At 49.8% G+C, this 25,802-nt stretch overlaps 1 protein-coding gene across 1 annotated transcript in view; it reads left to right on the forward strand.

Moving 5' to 3' along the window:
• CAPZB (capping actin protein of muscle Z-line subunit beta) overlaps positions 1-25,802 on the forward strand; it is a 146,696-nt gene that overhangs the window by 73,967 nt on the left and 46,927 nt on the right. Inside the window, 1 exon segment of the mRNA NM_001134166.1 lies at positions 25,497-25,618. Within this exon segment, the coding sequence (NP_001127638.1) occupies positions 25,497-25,618 (122 nt within the window).

Raw genomic sequence — 25,802 nt, forward strand, 5'->3', positions numbered from 1 at the left:
AGTGTTTTCCACTGAATTACAGCCTTACAAATGAAAATATTACAGTGTGCCATTTCTTAAATGTCCTGCCAAAGCTAAATCATCTTTTAAAAGTGAAAATGTAAAGGAAATTTATAATGAGGGCCGGGGAAGAATGGTCACTATGGAAGTACCTAAGGGAAAAGGACTTAAACTTCTCTTCCTGCCACTGCTGCTGTGGAGCTCTGGGCAGGCGATGCTCCTCCAGAGCTTGACCAGCAGAGGAGCCGCCGCTCCCTTCAACCGGCTGGGCTGTGGGGAACCCGGGCTCAGTTGGAACAGTGGGGCAGAGGCAAAGCTTCCTATTGCAGCCCCCCACCGCACCCCACCCATACACACTTTGCATTGTGTGTGTTTGGGGGGAAAGTGCTATTTTGAAAGCATCCTGCCCAGACACAAGTAGTATATCACTATACTTTCAGTTAAAACAAATGTAAAAATTTTGGAAAAAGCAGTGCACTGCAAGAACCAAATGGGATGCTTCAGTAAGGGAGCTTATTTCTAGGTGGCATGTCCTTTTGCTGTTACAAATGGGCTCTTGTCCCCCCATCTCCCCTGGCATCTTATCTGTTCTAACTGGTTTATGCTGGAGCACAGGCTGATTTTGGTACATTTAATTTAAAGGCAGTCACCTAAGAGGCAAGCAGGCAGTGCGTGAAGACAGCTGCAGAGCTCCGGGCTGAGTGGCGGAAGCAAATGAGTCAGAATTCTCAGAAACAGACTCAGTAATGGAAGAACTTAGAACAATCACAAGTGGTATGCCTATTTGGGAGAAAAATAATTGTTCAATAAATGTGTTGAAACAGCTAATACTTTTGAAGGAAAACACACTAAAACTCTATTGCAACAGCGTGTAGTCATATTGCATATTTCTCATGGACTGGAGAATTAACTATTAAACGAACATGAAAGACCCAGAGAGCAAACATCAGTATTTGATCTTGAGATGGAAGAGGCCTTTAGAAGGTGCATAAGCCAGTGCCGAAATGATAGCTTTGACTGCATGCAAATTTAACTTAGAAGTTTACACAAAATTATAAAGCAAGGAACACACTCTGAAAAGCATTTGTACCTTTTGGCAAAACACTTCTCCCTTTAAATCTGAGAACACCTGCTGAGGCTATTACAGTTGTCGTCCCCATTGGACAGATGAAGAAGCAGGGCCTCCAGCAGTTTATCCAGGGTCACCAGGTATGATGGTGGAGCTAAGCTTTGAACCCAGACAACCTGACTCCGGGGCTCTTAACCACCACATGGCATTGCCTCCATCAATAGGAAAAGTAGGAATACTTTGTTAGAACAAAGAGCTGGCTACATAGGCAATTCACAGAGGAAGAAATGCAAACGCCTAATATGTGAAACTTTGGTCCTCACTAGTAGTTAGAAGTGCAAAATAAACCGAGATGGGATGGCTGGAAAAGGCTCCTTCACGGATGACCGTTCCTTCTGCTTGGTGGGTGGATTCATTTCTTGTTGGACTGTGACCTGCACATTTCGTGACTTTCTAATGAAGTGGATCCCCACACCTTGGCATTGAGTCTCTTGAGGGATAAAGGGCAGCGATTGACTGAGAGAAATCCAGAAATCTGGAGTCTGGATAATCAGACTCCATTATCCATTAAGAGCATCATCACCCATGTTGGCATATTAAAGGCTCTGAGAAGTCCCACAGTTAAAAAAAGAACTGAACCTGTTATCCCAACTCACTTTCAAGGAATGCACTTTGGGAAACATTGTTTTCCTGGGAAGGATCATAACCTACACACTAAATGGCCTGGATTCTACACCCTTTTTTGACAATGGCCCTAAGTGTGATATTAGCCAAAACTTTTATTTTCATAAGTGTTTGGTAAAATGGGGTAGAAGGAAACATAGCTTTTTTGGAGTTATTTATCTATTTGTGCAAATAGAGAACTGCTTCAGGAAACTTCCTGCTGCTTCAATAGGAGGGACAAAGGTAGATGAAAAGAAAGCACTATGTCCATTAAGAAGGTGCCTTGGCAAATCTTACTGGAAGTCAGGAGACCTGGGCTGTGGCTTTGAGTCTGCCACCAACTTGCTTTGGGAATTGCAGATCTCCCTGGGTCTCGGGCCCCCACTCTGCGAAGTGTAAGCCTGATGGCCTCTCAGTCTCTCAGAACCGGAGGTCTGTTGCCTAGAACTAAAAGAACATCACCATGGATACCCTTCTGTTGATGTCACCACTTTCAGGCTCCCCTTTTGCTGGCAGAAGAGACCTCAGTTTCTCTCAGGCCTATGAGCTGCCCCATCTGGTAAATAGGTAGAGAGAACAGAGCCGGCAGGGGCCTCCAGCAGATGCTCCAGCCCACAGTCTTTGTCCCTGGGTGGCTCACTAGAGCCAGAAGAGAAGGCTCACTAGGACTTCAATCCTGGCCTGGCACCTTCCAGCTTTGAGACCTTGGGCAAGGCACTTCATCTCCCACAGTTTCCGAAAGCCGAATTCATGAGACGGTTGTGAGGATTCGGGGTGCGTGTAAACTGCAGATGTGAGTGGAAGACAGGCACTTAATTGATGCCAGCTGGTGCCTTTACTGCCTTTGTTGGCTTCCTAGGGCCGGCTGGCTCACTCCTGGGTTCCGCCAGCCTAGAGGCTGTGCCCTGATGCCCCGGGCAGCCTTTTGGGCTGAGTTTTCACCAGTGAACCCAGTCCCAGCCTTGGCTCCCACAGTGGGGCGTTTTATAACCCAGTGCACGTTTGCAAGGACTCGGCTTATATTTAACTGAGGAAGGAGATTAAGAGGCCCTCCATTGAGGCCTTGTAGATAGTCATGAGAACTTGTCAAGGTGAGGATCCCCGAATGGGAAGCTGAAAACGCCACGGCCCCCCACCCAAAGGCGAGTCATGGAGGTCAGAAGGTGAGCATCCAGACTGTGGCTGACTGGTTTCCATTCTGCAGAGATAAGGATCATCTGACACCAGCTGCACAGTCCACCCTGGTGGGGGTCTCTCCCCCTCCTCTTCCTGATTGCTTGCTAGGCACTTTTCTTCCTGCTTCTGCTCCCTGAATGAGGAGCTGACCCCGGTTATCATTGGGAAAGTCTTCGGAAGCCCTGGGAGAGAAAGCTAGACAAGAGCGTGGCTGGATGGTCTGAGGCGGCAGGAAGGAGTCTTAGGTTGATCTCAGTGTCCAAGGACAAGCCAGCCTTGCAGCCTCCCAGGTCATCAGACCCCTCAGTCCTCAGCCTTCCAGAAGTGCCAGGTCACCTGTGAAACCCGGGTCCTCAGGATCCTTTCTGTCGGGTTCCCAGCTTCCTTGCCGTTTACCCTCTTCCTTATCAGCGCTGCTCACCTCTTGCTCCTCTTTCCTCTGAATCTCTTGTCCCCTTCTTGAACCCACATCTCTAGTCTTCCCCCAGATACCCTTTTCCCCAGCTTGAGAGCCCCCCAGTCTATGTGTGAGGGTCCTACACAACCTCCCAGTGATGGGCATCTGTTCCGTATCTCTGGGTCTCTCCTGGGACTGCTTTCTGGTGGGGAGGCTATTTTAGCAGCTCACCTGCTGCTACCTGTTGATGACTCTGATGCAGAAAATGCTTGTGAGGTGCCACTAGCCAAGAAGCAGACCAAGGCTGGAAGTGGAGTCCTCATTTGTTTTGCAGACTTCCTTGGAAACAGATTGGCCATTTAGTTCCCCCTACCACGCCTTTATATGCCAGGCCAGAGAAGCCTGTTTTGGTGTATTTGGGAATTCAAGTTCTACAGAATTCTTGGTTAGGTGCTTCTAGGCTGTTAGTCTGAGGTTGCCTGAAATACTTGGTTAGGAGCATTGAAGTTGATAGTGGAGTGCGTTGAAATCGAAAGGCACAATCCTGTTCAGCTCTTGTCTTTACCACGTCTTAGCTGTGTGACCACTGAGCCTCAGTTTCCTCATCTGTGAGATGGGCATAATGACACTAACTTCAAGAATGAGAGATGGGGAGTGTAAAGCTTCTAGCATAGTACCTGGCTTGTAGTAGCTGTCTACATGGAGTTCTGAGGTCCCGTCAAACTTGCGCAAAATACTCTGCTGTTCTCCCGGGTTTTAAGAGATAACTATCGTGTGCCAGGTACTGTTCCAGACCCTTTGCTTATTTAAACTGCACACCACAAGGTTGATCTTTTATGCCCATTTTACAGATGAGGAAACCAAGTGAGGTTTCATGAGTTGGTCCAAGCCTCACAGCTAATTAGTAAGGAGCAGAGTTGGGATCTACCCCTGTGTGCAAAGCCTGTCTTCTCCGTCATGCTGTTTGTGCCCAAAGCTGCCCCAGGAGTAGCTTTCTCCTTGTCACTGCAGGTCACCAGAGGATGGCTGACTCTGAATGCAGCTGTCTTCACAATTCTTAGCACCGGCAAGAAGTTACTCAGTCTCCGTAGTGGGTAGCTTCCCCCTTCCCACGTTGAAAGGGTGTCCTGTTCTGGCCTCCTGTGGTTAAAGGTGCACTGCTGATGGAGACGGAAGCATCCGTGGTAACAAGCACAAGACCCTGACATCCCAGCTACCAGCTGCCAAGCAGCAGTGCCGTGGTGGTGGGGGGGTGTTGGGTTCCAGTGCACCCAGAGGCTTTGCATTGCTTACATAAAGGAGCTTCAGAGCTTTAGAAGGGATGCGTTGGGGAGGAATAGTCCCGCCCTCCTCCTTTTTTGGGTCATTGGCCCTCATTGGGCCGGACACTTCTTATTCACTAATCAGACGGTTTGCGGTTGCCCTTTGCCACATCTGTGGCTGCCGTCCTGGGCCTGTTGAGCTCACAATTAAGGTTCATTAGAGACCCTGTCAGTCATAGCACGCACAGAGCCTGCCTGAGAGAGGCCTTGCCAAGGGGCTGGCCAGCCCCATGCCCCCACCAAAATGAGTCCCTTTGCAAATGACTGCCGACCAAATTCTAGAGGCTTTGTGTGCAGGAGAGGGGGTGTGAGCAGCGCTTGTGAAGCTCCAGACTCTTGGGTCCTAGTGGGCCCATTGCCTTTTATGTAATTGAAACCTTCAGGCGAGCTCTCGAATTGATGTTCCAGATGGTGGCGGCAGGAGTGCTGTCAGATGGACGCTTTGGAGGGAGCATCTGACAGCCTCCGAAAAGAGATTTGGAGCCAAATGCAGAAGAGATTTAATGATCGTTAATCTCCCTCTCCCTCTTTCCGGAATATATTGGGACTCTTAATTACTATTGACTGGAAGCTAAAACAACACTCCTAGTTCAGAACAAAACTCTTTAGGAGATTTGCCCCAGGCTGAAAGGATTATCCTTCATACAAGGAGAATTTTTTTTTTTTTTTTTTTTTTTGCCTCTTTCTAACCATGTGTTGAACATCAGTTGGGAGTAGAGGAGATATGTACATCAGGTGTTTTTAAAGAGGCTTAATACTTCTTCACCCACATTGTTTTCCTGTCTGATGACCTTCCTAGTCCCAAACACTGCCTGTAGGGGCAGCCAAATCTCCACGTTGTATCTAACACACTGAAAGCACTGCTGTGTGCTGTAACGGTACTCTTAGCACTGGAGGGCCCTCTGGCTTCTGAGCACCTGCGGGATGCCGTGATGCTCACCTCTATCCCCAGACCCTAACACAGTGCCTGGCCACATGTCGATGCCAAATAAATATGAGATAATGAACCAAAAACCCCGCTATCCCCAAATTCTGAGGGGAGTCCACATTAGACATTCTAGGCTGTGTGATCTGAGACTGAGAGATGAGAAGGGACAGGGATGCCTCGTGGAGCTGGGCTGTGACTCAGGAGACCTCAGCCCCTGGGACTTAAGGGCTGGTGGTCCCGGCAGGTGGCAGTATATGGACAGTCTTTAAGGTCACGGAGTCATGGGTCAGCTGGGGCTGGGAGCATGCACCCTGAATATCTAGGTGACCCTGAGTAAGCTACCTAGACTCCAGGCTTCAGTTTCCTCATCTGTGTAATGGAGAGAATTCTGGATTTGCCTCACTCTAAAAGAGGACAATTGTGAATATTAAAGGAAGTCATGTGGGGAAAATGCTTGGTGCAAATCATCCAAAGAAGGTATTGGAATGCCTGACAGGAGCGGCTGGAATCCATTGCTTTCCTTTTAAGGAGCTGTCCTTTTAAGGAGGAGAATGCGTGCCCCTTGTCAAAAGCAGCCTGCGTTTCCCTATTTGGCCAGATAGGTGGGTGAATGCTGCTTGATCAGGCTCTGAAAGGTCCTGCCTTCTTCCAGGTGGGAGAGGGACTGTGAGGTGAGCTCAGATCTTGCAATGACAAGCGAGCATTATTCCCATTACCTCTTTTTTTTTTTTTTTTGAGATGGAGTTTTGCTCTGTCACCCAGGCTGGAGTGCAGTGGTGTGATCTCGTCTCACTGCAGCCTCCGCCTCCGAGTTCAAGTGATTCTCCAGCCTCAGCGTCTGGAATAGCTGGAACTACTGGCCTGTACCACCGTGCCTGGCTAAGTTTTGTATTTTTAGTAGAGATGGGGTTTTACCGTTTTGGCCAGGCTGGTTTCAAACTCCTGACCTCAAGTGATCTGCCTGCCTCGGCCTCCCAAAGTGCTGGGATTACAGGCATGAGCCACCGCGCCCAGCCATATATATATATATATATATATATTTTTTTTTTTTTTTTTTTTTTTTTTTTGAGATGGAGTCTCACTCTGTCTCCCAGGCTAGAGTGCAGTGGTACGATCTCGGCTCGCTGCAACCTCTGCCTCCCCAATTCAAGCGATTCTCCTGCTTCAACCTCCCGAGTAGCTGGGACTACAGGTGCGTACCACTACAGCCAGCTAATTTTTGTATATTTAGTAGAGACGAGATTTCACCATGTTGGCCAGGCTAGTCTCAAACTTCCGACCTCAAGTGATGCCACTGTGCCTGGCCTACTGCTGTTACCTCTTGTACTTCACCTCTTGAGTCTTGACGCTGCAGGCGTTAAGCAGGGCATGTGACAGGGAGGAACTGCGGCTGGAGTCCAGGAGGGAGGCAGGCAGGAGGGGCACTGGGTGCAGCTAGAGGCCAGTGGAGATGTAGTTCCACCTGCCCAAAGCGGTCACTTTTTTATAGAGTGCCATCCACCTTATCCAGCCTGTTGGGTGAAGGTATGTCCCAATCCTCATTTTAGAGCATTTCAATGAATGTTCATTGCTACTGCTCCTCCCTGCATTACTGGAGTATCATAATAGCCTGTAAACAGGCCTTCCTGCCTGTCATCCTCTGCCTGCTCTGCATACGGAGTAGTCTTGCCAAAATGCACTTCAGATAATGTCCCTTAATGACTCCACATTGTCGGGATCAAGCCCGGAGAACACATCTAGGTGGAAGAGCTCTTGATCTGGCCCTGTCCCTTCCTCCTGTCTCCTTGTCTTGCACACTCCCAGGCCTGTGCCCTGTCTTGTTGCATCTTTGGACATGCCGTTTCCTTGACTGGGACACATGTCCACACCAACTCTGCTCCCACTAACTGCTCATCTTCACACCTCCGCTGGGGCCTCACTTCCCTCACCCTGCCCCCCAGCATGCCCCTTGCTTCTTCTGTCTCTTGGAGTTGCTCCATCCTAGGAGCTTTGGCTCTCGGAGGGCAGGGATCTTTTCTTTCGTTCACTTTTGTATCCCCACTGTCAAGCCTGAAGCGGACATTCAGTGAGTGCACGCCTCCTTCAGCCCCCATGAATGCAAGGCCCTGCCTAAGCTGAAGCACCAGGGTCAGAGTGACAAGAGAATAGTTGTGTCTTTAAAGAGCTCATAGCCACGGTGGGAGACAGATAACCCAGGATGGATAGAATGCAAGGCTTCTTTTTTTTTTTTTTGGCGATGGAGTTTTGCTCTTGTTGCCCAGGCTGGAGTGTGATGGCACAATCTTGGCTCACTGCAACCTCTGCCTCCCTGGTTCAAGCAATTCTCCTGCCTCAGCCTCCCAAGTAGCTGGGATTACAGGCGCCTGCCACCACGCCTGGCTAATTTTTTGTATTTTTAGTAGAGATGGGGTTTCACCATGTTGGCCATGCTGGTCTTGAACTCCTGACCTCAGATGATCTACCCACCTCGGCCTCCCAAAGTGCTGGGATTACAGAGGTGAGCGACCGCTCCCAGCCAGAATGCAAGGCTTCTGATGTGAGGAACATGGGCACTGCGGAGCACCACAGAGGACACCATGGCCCACCCTTGGCAGGCAAATCCCAGGGAAAGCTTAGAGTGGGCAGAGCCTGAGATACAGCTGGTGGGTGGTGGGAAGGTACTAGCTGGGCAGGGACTGAGCAGGAGCAGGTGGGTTTCTGCCCGATTAGATAGAGCATGTGAATTGGTGTCTAGTGAGCTTTGAGTTTTGATTCAGGCCACATGGGTCCCTTACCAGAAAGCAGGTGATGGGCACACACTCTGGTTTTGCTGAGGATCAGCTGTTAGTTCCCACTCAGACTTTCTAGATGGGTAAGGGACAGAGATCAGCAAGTTCCCTGCAATTTTAAGATCATAACTGAGAAATGTGCCCTTGTAAACCTGTTGATCCAAGAGCCTGCCTGCCTCTAGAAAAGCCCACATCAGTCGTTTCCTGGGAGGCAGTGGCCTTGTTGCCTCTGTTGAGACAAAGTTCTTTATTGACCTCACAGGGAGCTGGGACTTTCTGAATCAGACCATTCAGGTGTTCTCTCAGTTCCTGTTGACTCCTTTGCAGCCCTGGTGGGAACAGCTGTTGCTCTTGAGGGAACCTGAAGTAAACTCCTGGCTTGCCATTTTCCTGAACTCGTAGATTTGGCAGAGGAGAAGGGTGGAGAGTCCAGGCCTTTGTTCCTGATCCTGTCACCCTTATAAGTTAAGATTTGGCAACTCTTCTCATAACTGCTGGGGGCATAGGGTATCCTCAAAAGTAGAGTTAAATTACTGGTTTAAAGAGTCTGTGCTCCAAACTCCAGTGAACTTCATGACACAGAAAGCAAAGAATTGAAAGGGTATCAGCTGTTTGGGGAAAACCACTGCTCCCACCACCTGGAAGCCAAATAAGCAGATGTCCCCTCTGGGTGGAGTAGGGGGCCAACATCACTTTCTTATGTTATTATAGGTCGTCAGCCTATGTGCAGGCCATTTCAGTCTCATTGGAAATACCTGTAAAAATGCCTGGACTTGTAAAAATGCAAACAAAAAATACAGCACATAGCTCTAAAGGGGTTGTTTAGTCCTCCCCTGAATTCTGTTTCTGCCTTAAAACACAGAAGAGCTTTGGCTGTGTGCCATCTGCAGGAAGCACCCTAGGAAGGAGAGGATCTACCCTGGCTTCTCCCAGGCTAGGTGGTCCTTCCTTTTTCACCTTTTTAAGAGGCTCACCTGAGGCTTCTGAAAAGGTGGCAAAAGACAGGACTGCATGCTTCATTCCCAGCAAGAGTGTCAGGCGAAATTCGAACTCCTTGATCACCCATTGGTTTCCACATTCTTTCCATTCCGGAGACCAAGGAGAGATTTGCCGATGCTGATGCTCCCTGGGCTTTGCAAAGCTTTCCCTAATTAAAGGCCTCCCGGCTGTGTGCATAGCTCTTCTGCTGCAAATCTCTGCCCTTTTGTGTTTGTGTTTAAAATTCCATCTTTCCAAAATGTTTGCCCACTCAGCAAGTCTCCTCGAAAGCCCTCACTTTTGTTTGGGGGAAATTTTTTTTTTTTTTTTCCTTTTTGGTTTTTATTCTGCCTATGTGTAGGAAATTTAAGTCTCTTACGAATTGCTTGTGAAAATGCTCTCTGGTCTTTTTTTAAACCATGATGAGTGTCTCTCACCATGGCATTGGAAGCTGGCAAGGGATGCCCCTGGTGTCCGTGCTGTTAGCTGCCACTTGAGCTTTTAGATGGAGTTACTGGAGTATCATTTTGGTTCCATTCTAAGGAAAATGAACAAAAGAGCTTTTCCCTCCTGTTTAATGTGCAGCAGTGCTACAAGGTGAGAGAAGTACGTTAGCGACGAATCTGAACCAGCTCAGGAGAGGCTGAGCTCTCCAGTGGTGAAAAAGATGGTTCTTGTCACCTAGAGCCAGGAGGCATAATTCAAGTGAAGTGCATACAGGCCCCTTCCTTGGCCTTGTCCTCATAGGATTTTTTTCCTACAAGATCTATCCAGGTCCTTCATTTGGGGAACCTTATGGACTCCTGTTGTTGTTGGAAGCCAGAGAACAGTGTTTGGAGAGCTTCCATTGAGGAGGGTCTGAAGACTCTCCCTTTAAGTTAGATCCTGCCCTCTGGTTGATGAGAAATGTGAGACGTAAAAGTGAATTGGAGAGAGATCCCACTTCCCCACCCAAAAAGGCAGACAGCACTCCCTCCCCAGAGCTGTTAGAAAGCCAACATCTCGCGGTTGGCGGGCACTGGCCCTGGATGAGGAATTCCTGGTTGCCCCCCTTAGAACATGTCTGGTTTTGGAAACAGGTTAAAAATACTTGAGGAGGGCATGGTATGCTCAGTCTGCTTCCCTGATGTTTGAAATAGGCCAGGAATGTGGGCCGGGAAGCCCAGAGGAGCCTGTGTGTCCCGCAGGGTTTTGTAGTTGGAGCCTGGGGTTTCTCCTCTCCATCATCACCCCCTTTAACTGCCAGTGACCACGTGCCAGATTCATGAAGGGCACACTGAAATTGATGAAGACCTGTGCCATGGGTAGCGGGAAAAACTAGGCTTCCTTTAGTAAGCAGGATGGTGCTGAGGTCTCGGAGGCAGGCAGGGGGTGGGCTCGGAATCTCTCCTGGAAGAGAAAAGAGAAAGGAATTTGGATTCTGTATACAGATATAGAAAGTCCCTGAGAGTTTTAAATTTGAACGTGGCATTCAGGGGAGAAGATTGTGGGTTCCAAGCCTTTTCCTTCTTCCCCTTCTTGTGAATAACTCACTCAGCTGCTTGCGTCTGTGTCCTAAGGCTGTGAACCGAAGAGCTGGGCAGTCCACAGTTGGTTTGAGCCTCAGAGTACCTTGCTCAGTAAAGGTTTGTTTTAGGAAGGATGACACAAACTTTTGATTAACTCTTAAGTCTTGAACTATGAAACTTTGTAGGATGTCAGTACTAAAATGAACCTTACTGATTATCTCATCTAGTGGTTTTCAAACATTTTGAACATTGGTACAGCCCTTTTTTTAAGCAAAATCTTAGAACTTGAATAAACCAGGTAGAAGGTGGTGGGCCCAGACTTCCTCTCCCACTCTTGACACCCTGAGCTCCTCCCTCCGTACTCACAGCCCTCAAGGCGCTCCTCTCTCAGAGAACCATCCATTGCAGAGACCAGGGAGCCGTGGCCCATGCCCCGTGTAGCACCGTTTCATGGCAGAACCAGCTCTGACTTCCAGGCCAGTGGCGAGTCCCTGCATTACCTTGGTTTATTTTGATGTAGGGAAAGCGCCGGGTAGTAAGAGTGAAGAGTCAAACAGCTACAACTGAGAGTGAGGAGAAAGACAACACTGCCCATGGTTCCTGACACCCAGGGTCACTTTTTACCAACCTAACTCTGGGTCACATGACATACTCGTATTCTGAAACTGTTGGTTCCCTGGATGTCTGCCTGTGATGTCTTGGATCCATGTGGTTCTCTCTGCCTAAAATATCCTCTCTTGATTCACCTTTTCTTAAACAACAGCTTTCTGGAGATATAATTCACATAACATAACATTTACACTTTTAAAGTGTACGGTCCAATGGTTTTTAGCGCACTCAAGAGTTGTGCAGCTAGCTGGGCATGGTGGCTCATGCCTGTAATCCCAGCACTTTGGGAGGGCAAGGCAGGCGGATCACTTGAGGCCAGGAGTTCAAGACCAGCCTGACCAACATGGTGAAACCCCCATCTCTACTAAAAAATAAAAAAAGTAGCCAGGCATGGTGGCGAGCGCCTGTAGTCCCAGCTACTCGGGAGGCTGAGGCAGGAGACTTGCTTGAACCTGGGAGGTGGAGGTTGCGGTGCTCAAGATCGCTCCATTGCACTGCAGTCTGGGTGACCAAAAAAAAAAAAAAAAATGGTGCAGCCGTCAGCATTCGGCATCCCACGCTGTCTGCCTTCGACGGACAGATGCTCTCCATCTGCACCTTAGTCCTTGGGCTGCTTTGTGACCTGCCCTAACTTGCCACGCCCCGTCTCACTTTCTATAACTCAGCTCAGATGTGACCCCCTGGAGATGTCCCCTCCAGTCTCCCCAGCTTGGTCATTTCTGTGGGTGACTCAGTGAAATTACAGCAAAACCTGATGAGACATCCCTCCAGTGGAAGGAATCCAGTGTGAAACATTGTGGCCAGACAGCCTGGGTGACTTTTGTGCTGAGAATGGGGAAGCCACCCGACTTGTTGAGTCTACCTCAGCACCCGCCCCCCACTCAGACACGTAAACATGGCACAAACACTCCCACTTGAAGGGAAGCAGAAGTATTACTGGAATCATGGTAGGTCATTGAGGTTTAGAAGCTTGTGGTCGTGAGGATTTTTGGAGAATCTGTTGGAGGAAGCCAGACCTCCGCCCTCTGACTCAGTGGCTCCGTGCTCTGAGCTGGTCAGCCTCTGCTGTGGCTTCAAAGGTCATTCGCCTCCCAGGGGGCTATCAGGACCCCTGGGGCGGGGAGTACAGGGCTCAGCACCTCGCCTGGCTCATCGGGAGACTGAGCAGGTGTGGCAAGATGACTGTGGCTCATCTCCATGTGTGGGCCCTGGAGGTCACGGAGTTCCTCATCGTGGAGCAGATCCTCTCGGACTTGAGGGTGTTTCACAGGCTTTCAGATTCTAAAGTATCCCCTGCGTTGCCATTGCCCATGGTGGCCTGGCCGTGTGACTCCTTATCATCACTTTCTGCCTTGGGTGTCTCGTTTCTGCTAAACAGAACATGTGAGATTTCCCTGGCATCCCCACCAGTGTCGACGTGCAGATGAATACCAACCCACAGACCACGATGCCGTTGGTCTGTCCTCCTGGGCGATCATGAGCCCCCCAGATCAGTGGTAAAGAACAGCCCTTCCTATGCTGCCCCATCTGGCTCCTCCCGCATCCGCGTGGTGTGCGCCCTCAGGCTTCCCCCCTGCATTCTTATTTTGTAACTTCCATGGTAGCCCATTCATAGTTTTCACCCTAAACTCTAGGTTTAGACGTGGACATTTGGCACACATGTGGTTTATAAAGCCTGAGGCCAGGCCTAACCCTTAGTATCCAGTGATGATGAAATGGATGGATTTCCCATTTCCCTCCCTGCAATTAGGTCTTGATGCTCTACCCTAGGAGGTGGTTGGTAGGAGAGGTTCCGTTCGCGTTGACCTCATTGTGTGAAAACCCAGTCTTGCCAAGTACTTCTCTCTGCCACCATCCAGCTGGTGACTCTTCCAGCCGAATTATTTTGCCTGCTAGGTTACTCACCAGGTATCATTCTAGAATCCACATGGCCTGAGGGTGGGATTGCATGGCTTTCATTGAATTACCTGCTGTGTGACCGTAGCCAAGTTGCTTAACGTACCTGTGCCTCTTTTTTTTCACCTGTAAACAGTAATGTGGGATAATAACACCCCTGTCTTCTACAGGGTTGCTGTGATGATAAAATGAGGATGTGTGTTACATGTCTTTTAAATGGTAAGACTTAAACACCTTTGCTGTTATTCCAATCATAACTTTGATAGTTCAGTAAGTCTTCACTTAATGTTGTCCATAGGTTCTTGGGAATTATGACCTACAGCAGGCCCTTGAATAATATTTCATTAAAATGTTGACGAGAACAAGAATTTGGTTTCACTATGTATGTTTTCACTTAAACCAGAGGACGGAGACCCTCTGTGAAATTACAGTGTCTTTGGAGAAAAATCATCTTATATATGAGTTATGTTTGTGTGTTTTTACCTGGTTTTTTCCCAAAAAGATTTCAGGTGACAGAAGAATACAAGCCAATACGATAATCTTTTTTTTTTTTTTTTAATTTGTTGAGACAGAGTCCTCTCTGTCACCCAGGCTGGAGTATAGTGGCGCCATCTCGGCTCACTGCACCCTCCGCCTCCCAGGTTCAAGCGATTCTCCTCCCTTAGCCTCCTGAGTAGCTGGGATTACAGGTGCTCGCCACAGTGCCTAATTTTTTTTTTTTTTTTTTGTATTTTTATTAGAGATGGGGTTTCACCGTGTTGGTCAGGCTGGTCTCGAACTCCTGGCCTCAAGTGATCCTCCTGCCTCGGCCTCCCAAAGTGCTGGGATTACAGGCATGAGCCACTGCGTCCAGCCAATAATCCTTAATAAAAATATGGACTGAGAAAACCAGACCGAGGACCGTCCTGGAAGAGAACAGCAGCTACCCTGTGCTTGCCTTCATGCTGGGAAGGCTGCAGGTCTGGCTTTAGGAGGAGCCTGTGTAGAGTACAAGGGGCAGCGGCAGCCCCGCAGCAGGCGGCAGCCCACGCCCCGTGGGTGCACACCTTCATCCAACTCAGGGCTGGCAGTCATGAGGATAAAATGCCATCCACGTCAAGGGTCGGTCTGTCTCCCACCCACCGAAGAATAGTCCCTCCTTTAAGGGAGGCGCTGGAGAGTGCTGAGAACTTGCTTCCCACCAAGGCAGGCTTGGGCTTCAAAAGATCAGAACCTGACCCAAGTGGCCCTAGTTTTCCGCCATCCCACACCATCCCACCAACGCTTCAGAAGTCCTGCCAGCATCAAGCCGGGCATGAAGCAGTCCAGACAGCTCATCCCTGCCCTGGGGAGACACATGCATGTCACAAACCTGTGAGGCTCAAGACCGCATCCTGCACAGGGTGCAGGAGCATAGGTGGGGCAAAGGCCTCTGCCGTCGCGGCTGTGGGAGGTTGCAGTGGAAGAGGCAGGCGTGGCCGAATCAGACCCTGAAGGATGACTTAGGTGGAGCACAGGGAAGGAAGGTGGTCTGGATAGACATGCAGGACGCTGGGTGGAGGGCAGGGGTGTGGGGCAGGGCTGAGTCAGGGGAGCCTCCGTGTGCTCCTTAGCCGGAGGCCATCGCCTGGCTGTAGGCGGCAGCTTCTGCTGCCGGCCGGCTGGCCGGTGCAGGCAGTTTTCAGCATTAAGTCCAAGATGACTTCCATTCTGGTGACTCGAAGGTGGTTTTGTATATTGTGCTTCATCTCTCAGGGACGAGTCCTTAATTAAAAGCAGCCCGGGAGCTTAGAGAGACCCTGGCTTCTCTGCACACAGGTGATGGGTTGTGTGCCTGGCCAGGAAATGGTTAACTTAATTAGGCTCCGAGGGCCTGGTTCATCCCCTTCAGGGAAGCTTAAGGTTACATGTGGACAACAGGAGCCTTGTGTGTGCCTGTGGTTGACCCAAATGTAGTGATTTTCATTTCTCCTTTCCATTTGTCTTCTTTGTTCTGCCCCTTCCTGACCCTTTCTTTAGGAAACTGTTGTGGCCCCTTGCAGGCTGTGAGCTTCCAGAGGGCAAAGCTTTGGTGTCTGGAGTATGAATGGCTGAAAGCGAGCCCAGGAGGCCTGCTTTTGTTTATTATTTATCTCTGGATGGTCAGGACACCTGTCTGAGAAAAAGAAAGAGATGGAGGGGACTTACCATTTCCTGAAAAAGCTCTTTGTTGTTGATGGCATGTGGAAGACTCATTTCTAAGTAGAAGAAATCATTTGTTGGTCAAAAATGGCTTCCTAATGTTGGCCCTCTCGGCCAGCCTCAGTTGCATTAAACCCTAGGTAACCAACCACAACCCCCGCCTTGAGTCGTGTGCCTCATATGAGCGGGTACAGATGCTGCTGCACCCTCGATGGGGTTACATGATGAAAAATCCACTGGAAGCAGAAAATGCTTTTAATCCCCCTAACCTGCCAAGCATCATGGCTTAGGCTAGCTGACCCTAAACGTGCTCAGAACATGCCTACAGTTTGGTGAAAGCACCTGGCGCTCAGTGGCTGCAGAGTGTCATCGCTCACCTTTGTGATCACGGGGCTTGTGGGGAGCTGTGGGAGCTGCTGTCTCCCTGCGTCATGAGGGAGGATCAGACCATGCATCGCTAGCCCAGGAAAAGATCAAAATTCAAACTACAGCTTCTACTGAATACTATCACAAAGTCAAAAAAAATCTTAAGTCAGAAACATCTGTGTTACTCTGCCAGATGTGCTGTATGTACCATTATCTCAAATCTATGTTGTGTGGCTTGCTCACTTTTTTTGTTTGTTTTGTTTTGTTTTGTATTTTGAGACAGAGTCTTGCTCTGTCACCCAGGCTGAAGTGCTGTGGCACGATCTCTGCTCACCGCAACCTCCGCCTCCCGGGTTCAAGCAATTCTGCCTCAGCCTCCCAAGTAGCTGAGATTACAGGCCTGCGCCACCATGCCTGGCTAATTTTTGTATTTTTAGTAGAAACACGGTTTCACTATGTTGGCCATGTTGGTCTCAAACTCCTGACCTCAAGTGATCCACCCACCTCAGCCTCCCAAAGTCCTGGGATTACAGGCATGAGCCACTGTGCCCAGCCATCGCTCGCGTTTTAATGTTGCCACAATTGGGAAATTGCTTCTTAACACTTAATGTGTACACTTAGCGATGTTATAATTACTGGTGCATCTTACAACTTAAGGAAGAAAGCAGGCTGTGCTTGCACTTAAAGAATATGGCCCTTGGCCAGGCGTGGTGGCTCATGCCTGTTAATCCCAGCACTTTGAGAGGCCAAGGAGGACGGATCACCTGAGACCAGGCTGGCCAACATGGTGAAACCCCGTCTCTACTAAAAATATAAAAATTAGCTGGGCATGGTGGTGCACACTTATAATCCCAGCTACTCGTGAGGCTGGCAGGAGAATCGCTTGAACCTGGGAGGCAGAGGTTGCAGTGAGCCGAGATCGCGCCACTGCACTCCAGCCTGGGCAACAGAGCGAGACTTCATCTCAAAAACAAAACAAAACAAAAAAATATGGCCCTCAGCGCCAAGTGAGTGCTTAAAGAGGAGAGAGGCTGGACCTGGAAGTGTCCTCTTGTGTGTGGCCCTGGCAGGCGAGGGGCCCGTTTCTCACCAGGCTCTGCTGGGCGGTAGGCACTGAGCCCCTGCCCACACGCCAGGAGTCCCCGAGGCCCAGAGTGGAAAGGTCACATGTCAGATCTGCTGTGGGCCGTGGTGAGGGGCAGGAGAGCCCAGCCCTGCAGCCCTTCCCAGGCGAACCCAGGCACCTTGGGTCTGCCGTGACTGGGCACTTGGGGGAGAAAGCTTTGGTCCTCACAGTCCCATAGTTCCCCCGATTCTATTCTTTTTTCCTCCCCTGTCCCCTGAGCCTGACTGGGGATGGGGGCAGCTCGCCTTGTTGACCCAGTGGGGCCTGGTCTTTGGAAGAGCTGAGTCAGTCTCAAATTGAGATTCTCGTTCCTCTCCACTTCGTGTTGGCTGGGACAGCCGGGGCCAGCAGCTTCCCCGTGCCTGGGTTTTCTCATCCACAGGTGGGGGGTGCCCTCAATCCTGCCTCCGAATAGGTGCGCCATACCCTAGCTCACGTGGCTATTATCCTAAGGAGATATGTTTTGATGCTTCCTGGGGTGAGCAGGAGGCCCTGGGGCCCCCCTCTGGTTACTCAGGGGTACCACTTGCCTGAGTCTCTGGGAGCACAGCTGCTTCCCATCCAAAACAAGCTTGGCCACCCGGGTGTGACTTTCAGGCCCAGTGTGAAGCTGCCGCCTGTGCAGGTGTCTTCTCATTGCAGAGGTGGCCACACTCAGAGAGCCATTAGGCAAAATGGGTCGGAAGCTCCAGCCTTGGCTACATGAAGCTGTGCTTCCGTGGCTCAGTGTTCCTAATGACAAACTGAGGTCCCTGTAACGAAGCTGCCCTTGGGGAGTTGGGGAGCGGGCTTGTGTTTTCTCTACACTGAGTAGTGGTGGTGGGGTGGGGGTTCCTGCATCTCTCATAGGCAGGTGGAGGCCACGTGTCCACGTGGACAGACCGGTGAAGGGAGCCCCACTGAAGGGATCCTGACCTGGAGGCCATCTCCCTAGGCGAGGGCAGCCAGCTTGCAGGCCCTCACTAGGAGGCCTTTCCCAGCACGTGCTCTTGTACCTTTTCGAATTCTGACCTATGTGAATGTATTACCTATTATACATAAGTAAACACTTTTTTTTCTTGAGTCAGGTTCTTACTCTGTCACCCAGGCTGGAGTGCTGTGGTGCAAACACGGCTCACTGCAGCCTCGACTTCCCGGACTCAAACAATCCTCCCACCCTAGCCTCCTGAGTAGCTGGGACTACAGGCACATGCCACCATGCCTGGCTATTTTTATTATTATTTTAGTAGGGATGGAGTCTCGCTGTGTTGCCCAAGCTGGTCTCGAACTCCTGAGCTCAAGCGAGCCACCGCAGCTGGCCTTTTTTTTTTTTTTTTTTTTTAATTCTTAAGAAAAGCAGTGTGCCAGGGCCTGCCCTCACACTTGGAGTGACCCAGGAGGTGCTGCGTGCTGCCTCGCTGGGTCTCACTCCAGCTGCGCTTTGCTCCTCTCTGTTCTTGCACTTGCCTCAGTGGCCTCTGCAGCAGAGCCTCATGCCAGTTCTTCCCTTTGCTTGGGATGCCCCTGTTATTTTTCCCTACAGTCTTGGAGGGCTGGCTCCTTGGTCATTATTCACATGTCATCTCTGTGCCACCTCCTAGACTGCTGACTCGCCCCCACAGCAACCCCCTTCTGTCATCTCCTGCAGGTTCGCTTCCTGCCTCTTTTTTTTCCCCCCTTGAGACAGAGTCTCTCTGTGTCGCACAGGCTACAGTGCAGTGACACAATCTTGGCTTATTGCAACCTCCACTTCCCAGATTCAAGTGATTCTCCTGCCTCAGCCTCCTGACTAGCTGGGATTATAGGCGCGCACCACCACACCTGGCTAATTTTTGTATATTTTTAGTAGAGATGGGGTTTTGCCACATTGGCCAGGCTGGTCTCGAACTCCTGAACTCAAGTGATCCACCCTCCTCAGCCTCCCAAAGTGCTGGGTTTACAGGTGTGAGCCACCACGCCTGGCCTACCCTTGCCTCTTGGGGATGCCTCTGTGGCTGGACTTTGCTGTCAGAGCAGGGCCGCCCCATGTCTATCTCTTCCTGTGCTGAGCCCTTGCACCTGACACGGGCCTGGAGCGGGCATTCGGGGTTTATGGAACAGTATGAATTTCTCCTTGACATGGGTGTCGTAACCCCCAGTTCCAGAGACTTGGGAAGGTTACACTCAGCCAGCAAGTGACCGACCCAGGATTTGAACCTGTTTGGTTTCGAGGTTGGTGTTTTTACAGAATGCCACACTGTGTATTTTGTTTCTGACACGAGTGTATGTGCCACTCGAAATGCTCTTTTTTATCTTTTTAAGAAAGTTTTGAGCCTTCTGGAAAAATAAAAGGAACAAATTGTCACAGAGCCCTCTGCTGGACGTCGGCAGCTGCAGCATCCTGGCGTGGCGGTTTCCTCTAAGCGCAACCGAGTACGCAGAATCTGTTTTTGATTCCTATCTCGCTGGTGGTGGGCTCTCGGCCAACAGGCAGATCAAAAGATGGAATGTGTTCATTTGGCCATTTTTTAAAAAACCGAGGTACAAGGGTTCACTTCTTAAAGACAAGGGCGCCGTGGGTTAGACTCCGTGGGTCTGAGCTGGTCTGGCTTTTGTGCTTTTTTTAAGGGTTCATCTCAAGTTTCTTTTTCTGGTTGAACAATTTTTTTCAACATTAATAACTAATGGAGAAGAGGAAGAGGCAAAGTAGAACCATATGGCAGCACAAACACGAACCTCACTTGTGGCCGGAAACTTCTGATTTGTATCTCTTCGTGTGATCAGCTGTTGGGTTGGATGATTTAAGAAAAAAAAAGGGTTCAGTTTGGGCAAAAGCAAGAATGTCTGTCGTTTCTTTTTGAACCTAGCTGTGCTGTATCTGCATGTCCTTCCTCAGACATTGGCCCGTAGCTGCGTGGCTCTGGTCAAGTTATTTCTCTAAGGCTCTGTTTCCCCTTCTTTAAAACAAGGACGGGAGTGCATGTCTGCATGGAGAGCCGTTTTCGGGATCATAGGGAAGGGCAGGGAGAGCTGCTAGCAGAGTGCCCGCCACACAGGACAGGGCTATTACGATCACCTGGTCCTTCCACGGATTACTATTCAGGTGTCACCTGAGGCCGTTGCCAATGGCATCCTAGTCTCTCCCTTACCTTCTACCTTCTGGGGGTTTTTCTTCTCCCTGCCTTAGTTCACTTTACCCACTCCCCACCTGTCTTCCCAGTGGCCCCCTGGGTACCACCGAGCCCGGCGAAAGTATCGGTGGTGAAGGACTTGTGGCTCCTGCTCCCTGGGGTGGGCACACTCCTGTGGCGGCAGAGGAACTGGTGGAGCGCTGAACTCCCACCAGAAAGACGGCAGGCACTGTCCTGACCAGTGTAGTGTTTATTATTCCAAGTCACTGGGAATTATCTTTAAATCCTCCCAACAGCCTGGATTGGTCTGACACCTTCGGTGTTATCTGAACGTTCCCTCCAAGGCTGTTAGGCAGTTCAGATGGGTGGTTTAGACAGAAACCATGCGGCTGCCGTGTGTCGGCACCACTCCTCCTCCTCAGAGGCCCTCCCTGGCTTTGGAGGCGACAGAGCCAGTGCCACACACACCCCAAAGTGAACTCTCAGCTTTGTTTGGACCTGTCGTTTCATTTAAATCACTGTACAAACCCATGGTCTGTGACACTTAATGTGATTTCTTCCACTGCTCTAAGCACTCGACATGAGTAGGGGGCGGGGGCCGGGGTTCGGATGAGTGTAGGGACTGGTTAGATTACAGAGATATACTGCCTTCATTCTGGTTCTGTAATATGACCTCAGACCACAGGATTAATATCCACTTACATGGAATCAGCATGCATTGACTGATCCGTGCTGCAGCGGGCGTGATGCTGCGCTGAGGCTGAAGGGCCTATCTTGGCCTCTGTAGGTGTGGAGTCAATTCACAATGAAAAATGCTAAGTGGTGAGGAAGGAGTAAGGTGAAAGCCATCGGCAGTATTAGAACAGCCATCCCCAAAGCATTTAAGATTCAGTTGATATTAGTGTTACTGCAGGAATTCTGAAGAATTTGACATCTTGATAAAGAAGTTGGAGTTTGGGCCAGGCCTTGAAGGATCTGTAAGATTTAAGAGAGCAGTGGGGATTGGCTGTCAGATTTAGCAAATAAAAATACATGACCTGGCCAGGCGCAGTGGCTCACGCCTGTAATCCTAGCACTTTGGGTGGCCGAGGTGGGTGGATCATGAGGTCAGGAGATAGAGACCATCCTGGCTAACATGGTGAAACGCTGTCTCTACTAAAAATACAAAAATTAGCTGGGCGTGGTGGCGCACGCCTGTAATCCCAGCTATTCGGGAGGCTGAGGCAGGAGAATGGCATGAACCTGGGAGGTAGAGCTTGCAGTAAGCCGAGATCGTGCCACTGCACTCCAGCCTGGGTGACAGAGCGAGACTCTGTCTCAAAAAATAAAAATAAAAAAAAAAAAATACATGACCTGGCCAGGCGCAGTGGCTCACGCTCGTAATCCCAGCACCTTGGGAGCCTGAGATGCGTAGATCACTTGAGGTCAGGAGTTCGAGACCAGCCTGGCCAACATGACGAAACTCCGTCTCTACTAAAAATACAAAAATTAGCCAGGCGTGGTGGCATGCATCTCTAGTCCCAGCTACTGGGGAGGCTGAGGCGAGAAGATCGCTTGAACTCGGGAAGTGGAGGTTGCAGTGAGCCGAGATCACACCGCTGCACTCCAGCCTGGGTGACAGAGCTGGACTCCATCTCATTGAGAAAAAAAAACACATGACCCATGTAACCTTTAGGAAGTATTCATACTAAAATGTTATTCATTGTGTATCTGAAATTCAGATTGAACTGGTTTTCCTCTATTTTATCCAGCAACCCTCAATGGGGAAGATGTGTAAGTGGAGGAATGCACATGCATGTTCAGGGAGTGGTGAATGGGACTGTGTGGTTGTTTGAGGAGTTTCGGGCAGAGATGGAGGGACGGCCTGGGTATGAGACGGGATCAGTGATGGTGCCAGGTCGTGACTAATGCACCTTTGGGCAGCTGCTGTGGTCCAAGTCTGTGAGCACACCATGTATTATTTCACACTTCTCATTCCCCATGACAACGAAAATGTTATTATTCCAGAGCAGATTATCTTTGATCAAAAGAAACAGGGCTGATGGAAATATGGCCAAAACTATGGCCCAACTTGAGAGTTGATCCAAAAGGCAAAAATCATGCCTTCTTGGGTGGAGTCAGTTGGCCATATCAAGTCCCAGAGGCTTTTCACTGTAGGACAAGCAGTGGCAGTTTTTGAGTCCAGTTTAAATGTATGTTTTTCTGGGGTTGGTTAGTACCTGGCATACCGGCTTTCAGAAATCCCGTCACAGATCTTCAAGGGTGGTCTGTCTCCGTGCAGCTCATCTACTGTGTTTGACAAATGAACAGTCTTGGGCTTTGCCTAAGGTTCCGTGGCCAGCTCACAGCAGAGCAGAGGCTAGAACCCAGGTCTCTTAGTTGTCACTCTTTCCACCATTGCTGTGGCTCCTTGAAGTCATATGTTAATAAAAAATGCCAGGGCTTTCATGACAGCTCCGGTTCTCTTTGTTCAGTGCTTTCCCACCATACCATGGTTTGTATCTGAGAGTGCTGGGTTGGAACCACACGTGAAACTTGTCATCAGCATCCATTCAAATTTAGTTCTGGACAAGTGCTTTTGCTAAAGATTCCTATTACCTGCCAATTTATTAATTTTAAAATAAAGTTGATTGGAGTTTGGGAGGCTCCATGTTGTAAAACTCCTCCTTCCTCCCTCTTTTCCTCCTTTCTTTCCTTCCTCCCAAATATATTAAGCATTTGCTGTGTGTCAGGCACAGCCACAGGCACTGAGAATCCCGCAGTGAATAAGATCGAAGTCCTTGCCCCAGTAAAACTTACATTCTAGTGAGGGATACAGATAACTGATCAATGAAAAAATACTCCACCTGGTGTTAAGTGCTAGGAAGAAATTATTCAGATGCTTTCGATTCATAGATGAATCTCTTGGATAGGAGTACAGTCAAGCCTCTTTTATACCAAACCCCATTTTCTTGTGAGCTTTCCTGCATTGGGGGGACTTTGCTGCAAGCAGTGTGCCTGGCGGGAGAAGGGAAGCAGCTGGCTCCAGGCGGAACTGGGGTGAAGCACCGGATCCTCACAGGTACGTTTGTACCCCATGCCTGAAGCAGCACAGTGAATTCAGGTATGATCCAGGCTATTGTTGCCATCTGAGAGTAACAGGTGACAGATGATATTGTCTAAAGGAAGGGAAAGGAACCTGAATATGTCAGGCAGTAACATACGTGCATTTCCCTGTGCCAGGCTCTGCCCTGAACACGGAATGCATTATCTCGTGGGGCCTCAAAATCACATGGGCGTGGGCACCCAGACGGGTTGGTATTATTATCCCCAATTTACAGGTACAGAAACGAAGTCTTAGTAGAGAAGTAAAATGACTTACCCAGGCCATAAGGCTGCTTGTACCCAGTGGAGTCAGGAAGTCTAACTTCAGACCCTGTTTGCTCAGTCTCTACTGTAATTGAGGAAAAACTGGGCTGATGGTGTCAGGACTCCAACCAGAGATAATGGGTTCCAGGCAAAAGTTGAGGCCCAACAGATAAGCCAAGGCAGCAGCCCAGCATTACAAACAGAGATGCTTAGGGACAGGCGTGATGTGTTAGGCAAGGTGGCTTCATTGGCTGTGGCATAACAGCAAGGCTTCTTTCAGGTCCCAGATGGCCTTGGGTGGAAGCTGTTAGACCTTCCTTCCTCGGCCAGGACTTCCTTCCAGTTGAAGGGCTCTGTGGCCACAGCTAAGCAGGGCTGGGGCTAGGAGAGGGCTGTTTGCCACCAGAGAGTGCCTTTAGCATGCACTGTCCTTTCCCTTAGCTGGACATTAAACCAAAGTTAGAGTGGGAGGAGTAGGGACTTTGGACTCATCTGGCCCTGGTTTTGTTTTCTGTCTCCACTGCTTGCTTCTTGTGTGGCCCTTGGGTAACTTTATGGCTCTGGGCCTCAACTCTAATCTGTAAAATGGGGCTTTGCATACCCACTTTGTAGAATGCGTGTGAGCTTTCAAGTCAACAATATGCTCTATGTAAAGGGCCTACCATAGTGCGTGGCAGGCACATGAAAATGGTAAGGGGCATGATATTATCACCAAAACCAACTTTGAAAGTAGCCCCCATTTTTATTATCTTTGTTAGGAAAGGGCAGATACACATGGAGAAAGAATTCTGAAAACAAGCACAGGTACAGGCCAGGCCCGGGGGGCCCAGCACATTGTACACAGGGGTTGGTGGTGTATGTCTGTCTCTTTGGGTACTGTCCCCTGTATAAGCAACAGATCATCTCACCAAGGCCAGAATTGCTATGAGTTACAAGGCAGGGTTACAGTCCTTTAGTTGTGCTGGGCATTGTTTTCCAAGCTGAGTTCTAAAGCACCCTGCAGGGGCAGCAGACGAGCCCATGGAGGCTGGGTGGTCCCTGTGGTGGTGGGACTCCCTGTCCCTGCCTGTCTCTTGGATGGTGGCAAGGGTCTTCTGGAAGAACACAGGAACCACTGTCGCTGTCAGCCCATCTGCTGAGCTGCTCTGCTGGTGTCTTTGCCATACGATTGAATTTTTCCATTGGGAAGGGTTATTGGTGCAACTGGCAGGCGCTTTCCTGGTAAACAATATGGTGGGGCCCCCATAAACCCAGGCCCATGAAACAAGTAAGTCAGCACATTGAAAATATAGCGTGGAAGTGACTCAGGCCTGAAGGAATCCATTTCTGAAAGTGCTGCCATCCGTTTCTGGGATATTTTGGTAGAAATTGATGTTTGAGTTGGGAGGAGGAGGCCAGTGGCCTGGATACTTGCAGAGCCTTGTGTCAGAGTCACAAAATTGGCCCAGAGTTTGAGTCCTGCCAGCCCCCGACCGCGGGGTCATCCTTCTTGGTGAGGCGGCCCCCTGGCGGGCCAGCCGGAGATGAGCCCACTGGGGCTGTGTGCTGTGGGAGCCGGGGTGAAGCTCTCTTTGCAGCAGATAGAGTTGACTCTGCAAGCCAACTGGTAACACTTGGCTAGGGGCCTGGAAAGTACTGGAGACTCCACCCAGCATAAGAGCCTGTGGGAGTTCCCGGCACGGACGAGTTTTTCTACTCCGAGTTCTTTAGATTCCTGTGTATTTGAAATGTTTACCTTCTTCTCGGGACTTCAGCTTGTACTTTGCCCACCAGAGACCAATACCAAGCACATACACACTTAAATTTACTAGGCCACCCTGGTGACCAGGTAATTAAAGCTGCACACAGTTTTTGGAAGGAAGACTGTATTGGAAATCATGCTCCACTGTAATTCAAGAATGGGTTTCTTTATAGAGGGACACAGTTGGTGTCAGACACACGTGGAAAAGAAAAGAACAGGCCCATAATTTTGGCTCAGTACCCAGGGCCAGATGTTAAAGGTACTGACCATAATATGGCTGCAGTATTGTTAGCCACCTGAGTTTGGTGTGCGTTTTAACCTCTGTTTCGACCTTGTCCTTTCTCTCTGCCAGGTCCCCAGTCTATGTGAGGATCTCCTGTCTTCTGTTGACCAGCCACTGAAAATTGCCAGAGACAAGGTGGTGGGAAAGGATTACCTTTTGTGTGACTACAACAGAGATGGGGACTCCTATAGGTGAGCTCATGCCCCGGGGATGCAGCAGGCACACCAGCCACACGCGGGCTGCCATAGGTGCCTGCTGCAGAGCACGGGGACCTTGGACTTGGGCAGCTGGCAGCCCATTCAGCTTTCCTTCCGTTTGTTCCCTGCCCTCCTCTCCTTTCTTCTCTTGTCTTCCCCATTCTTCTCATCCTTCCAT

Source organism: Pongo abelii, chromosome 1 (assembly GCF_028885655.2).
Source record: "Pongo abelii isolate AG06213 chromosome 1, NHGRI_mPonAbe1-v2.0_pri, whole genome shotgun sequence".
In the NCBI taxonomy this organism is placed as follows: domain Eukaryota; kingdom Metazoa; phylum Chordata; class Mammalia; order Primates; family Hominidae; genus Pongo; species Pongo abelii.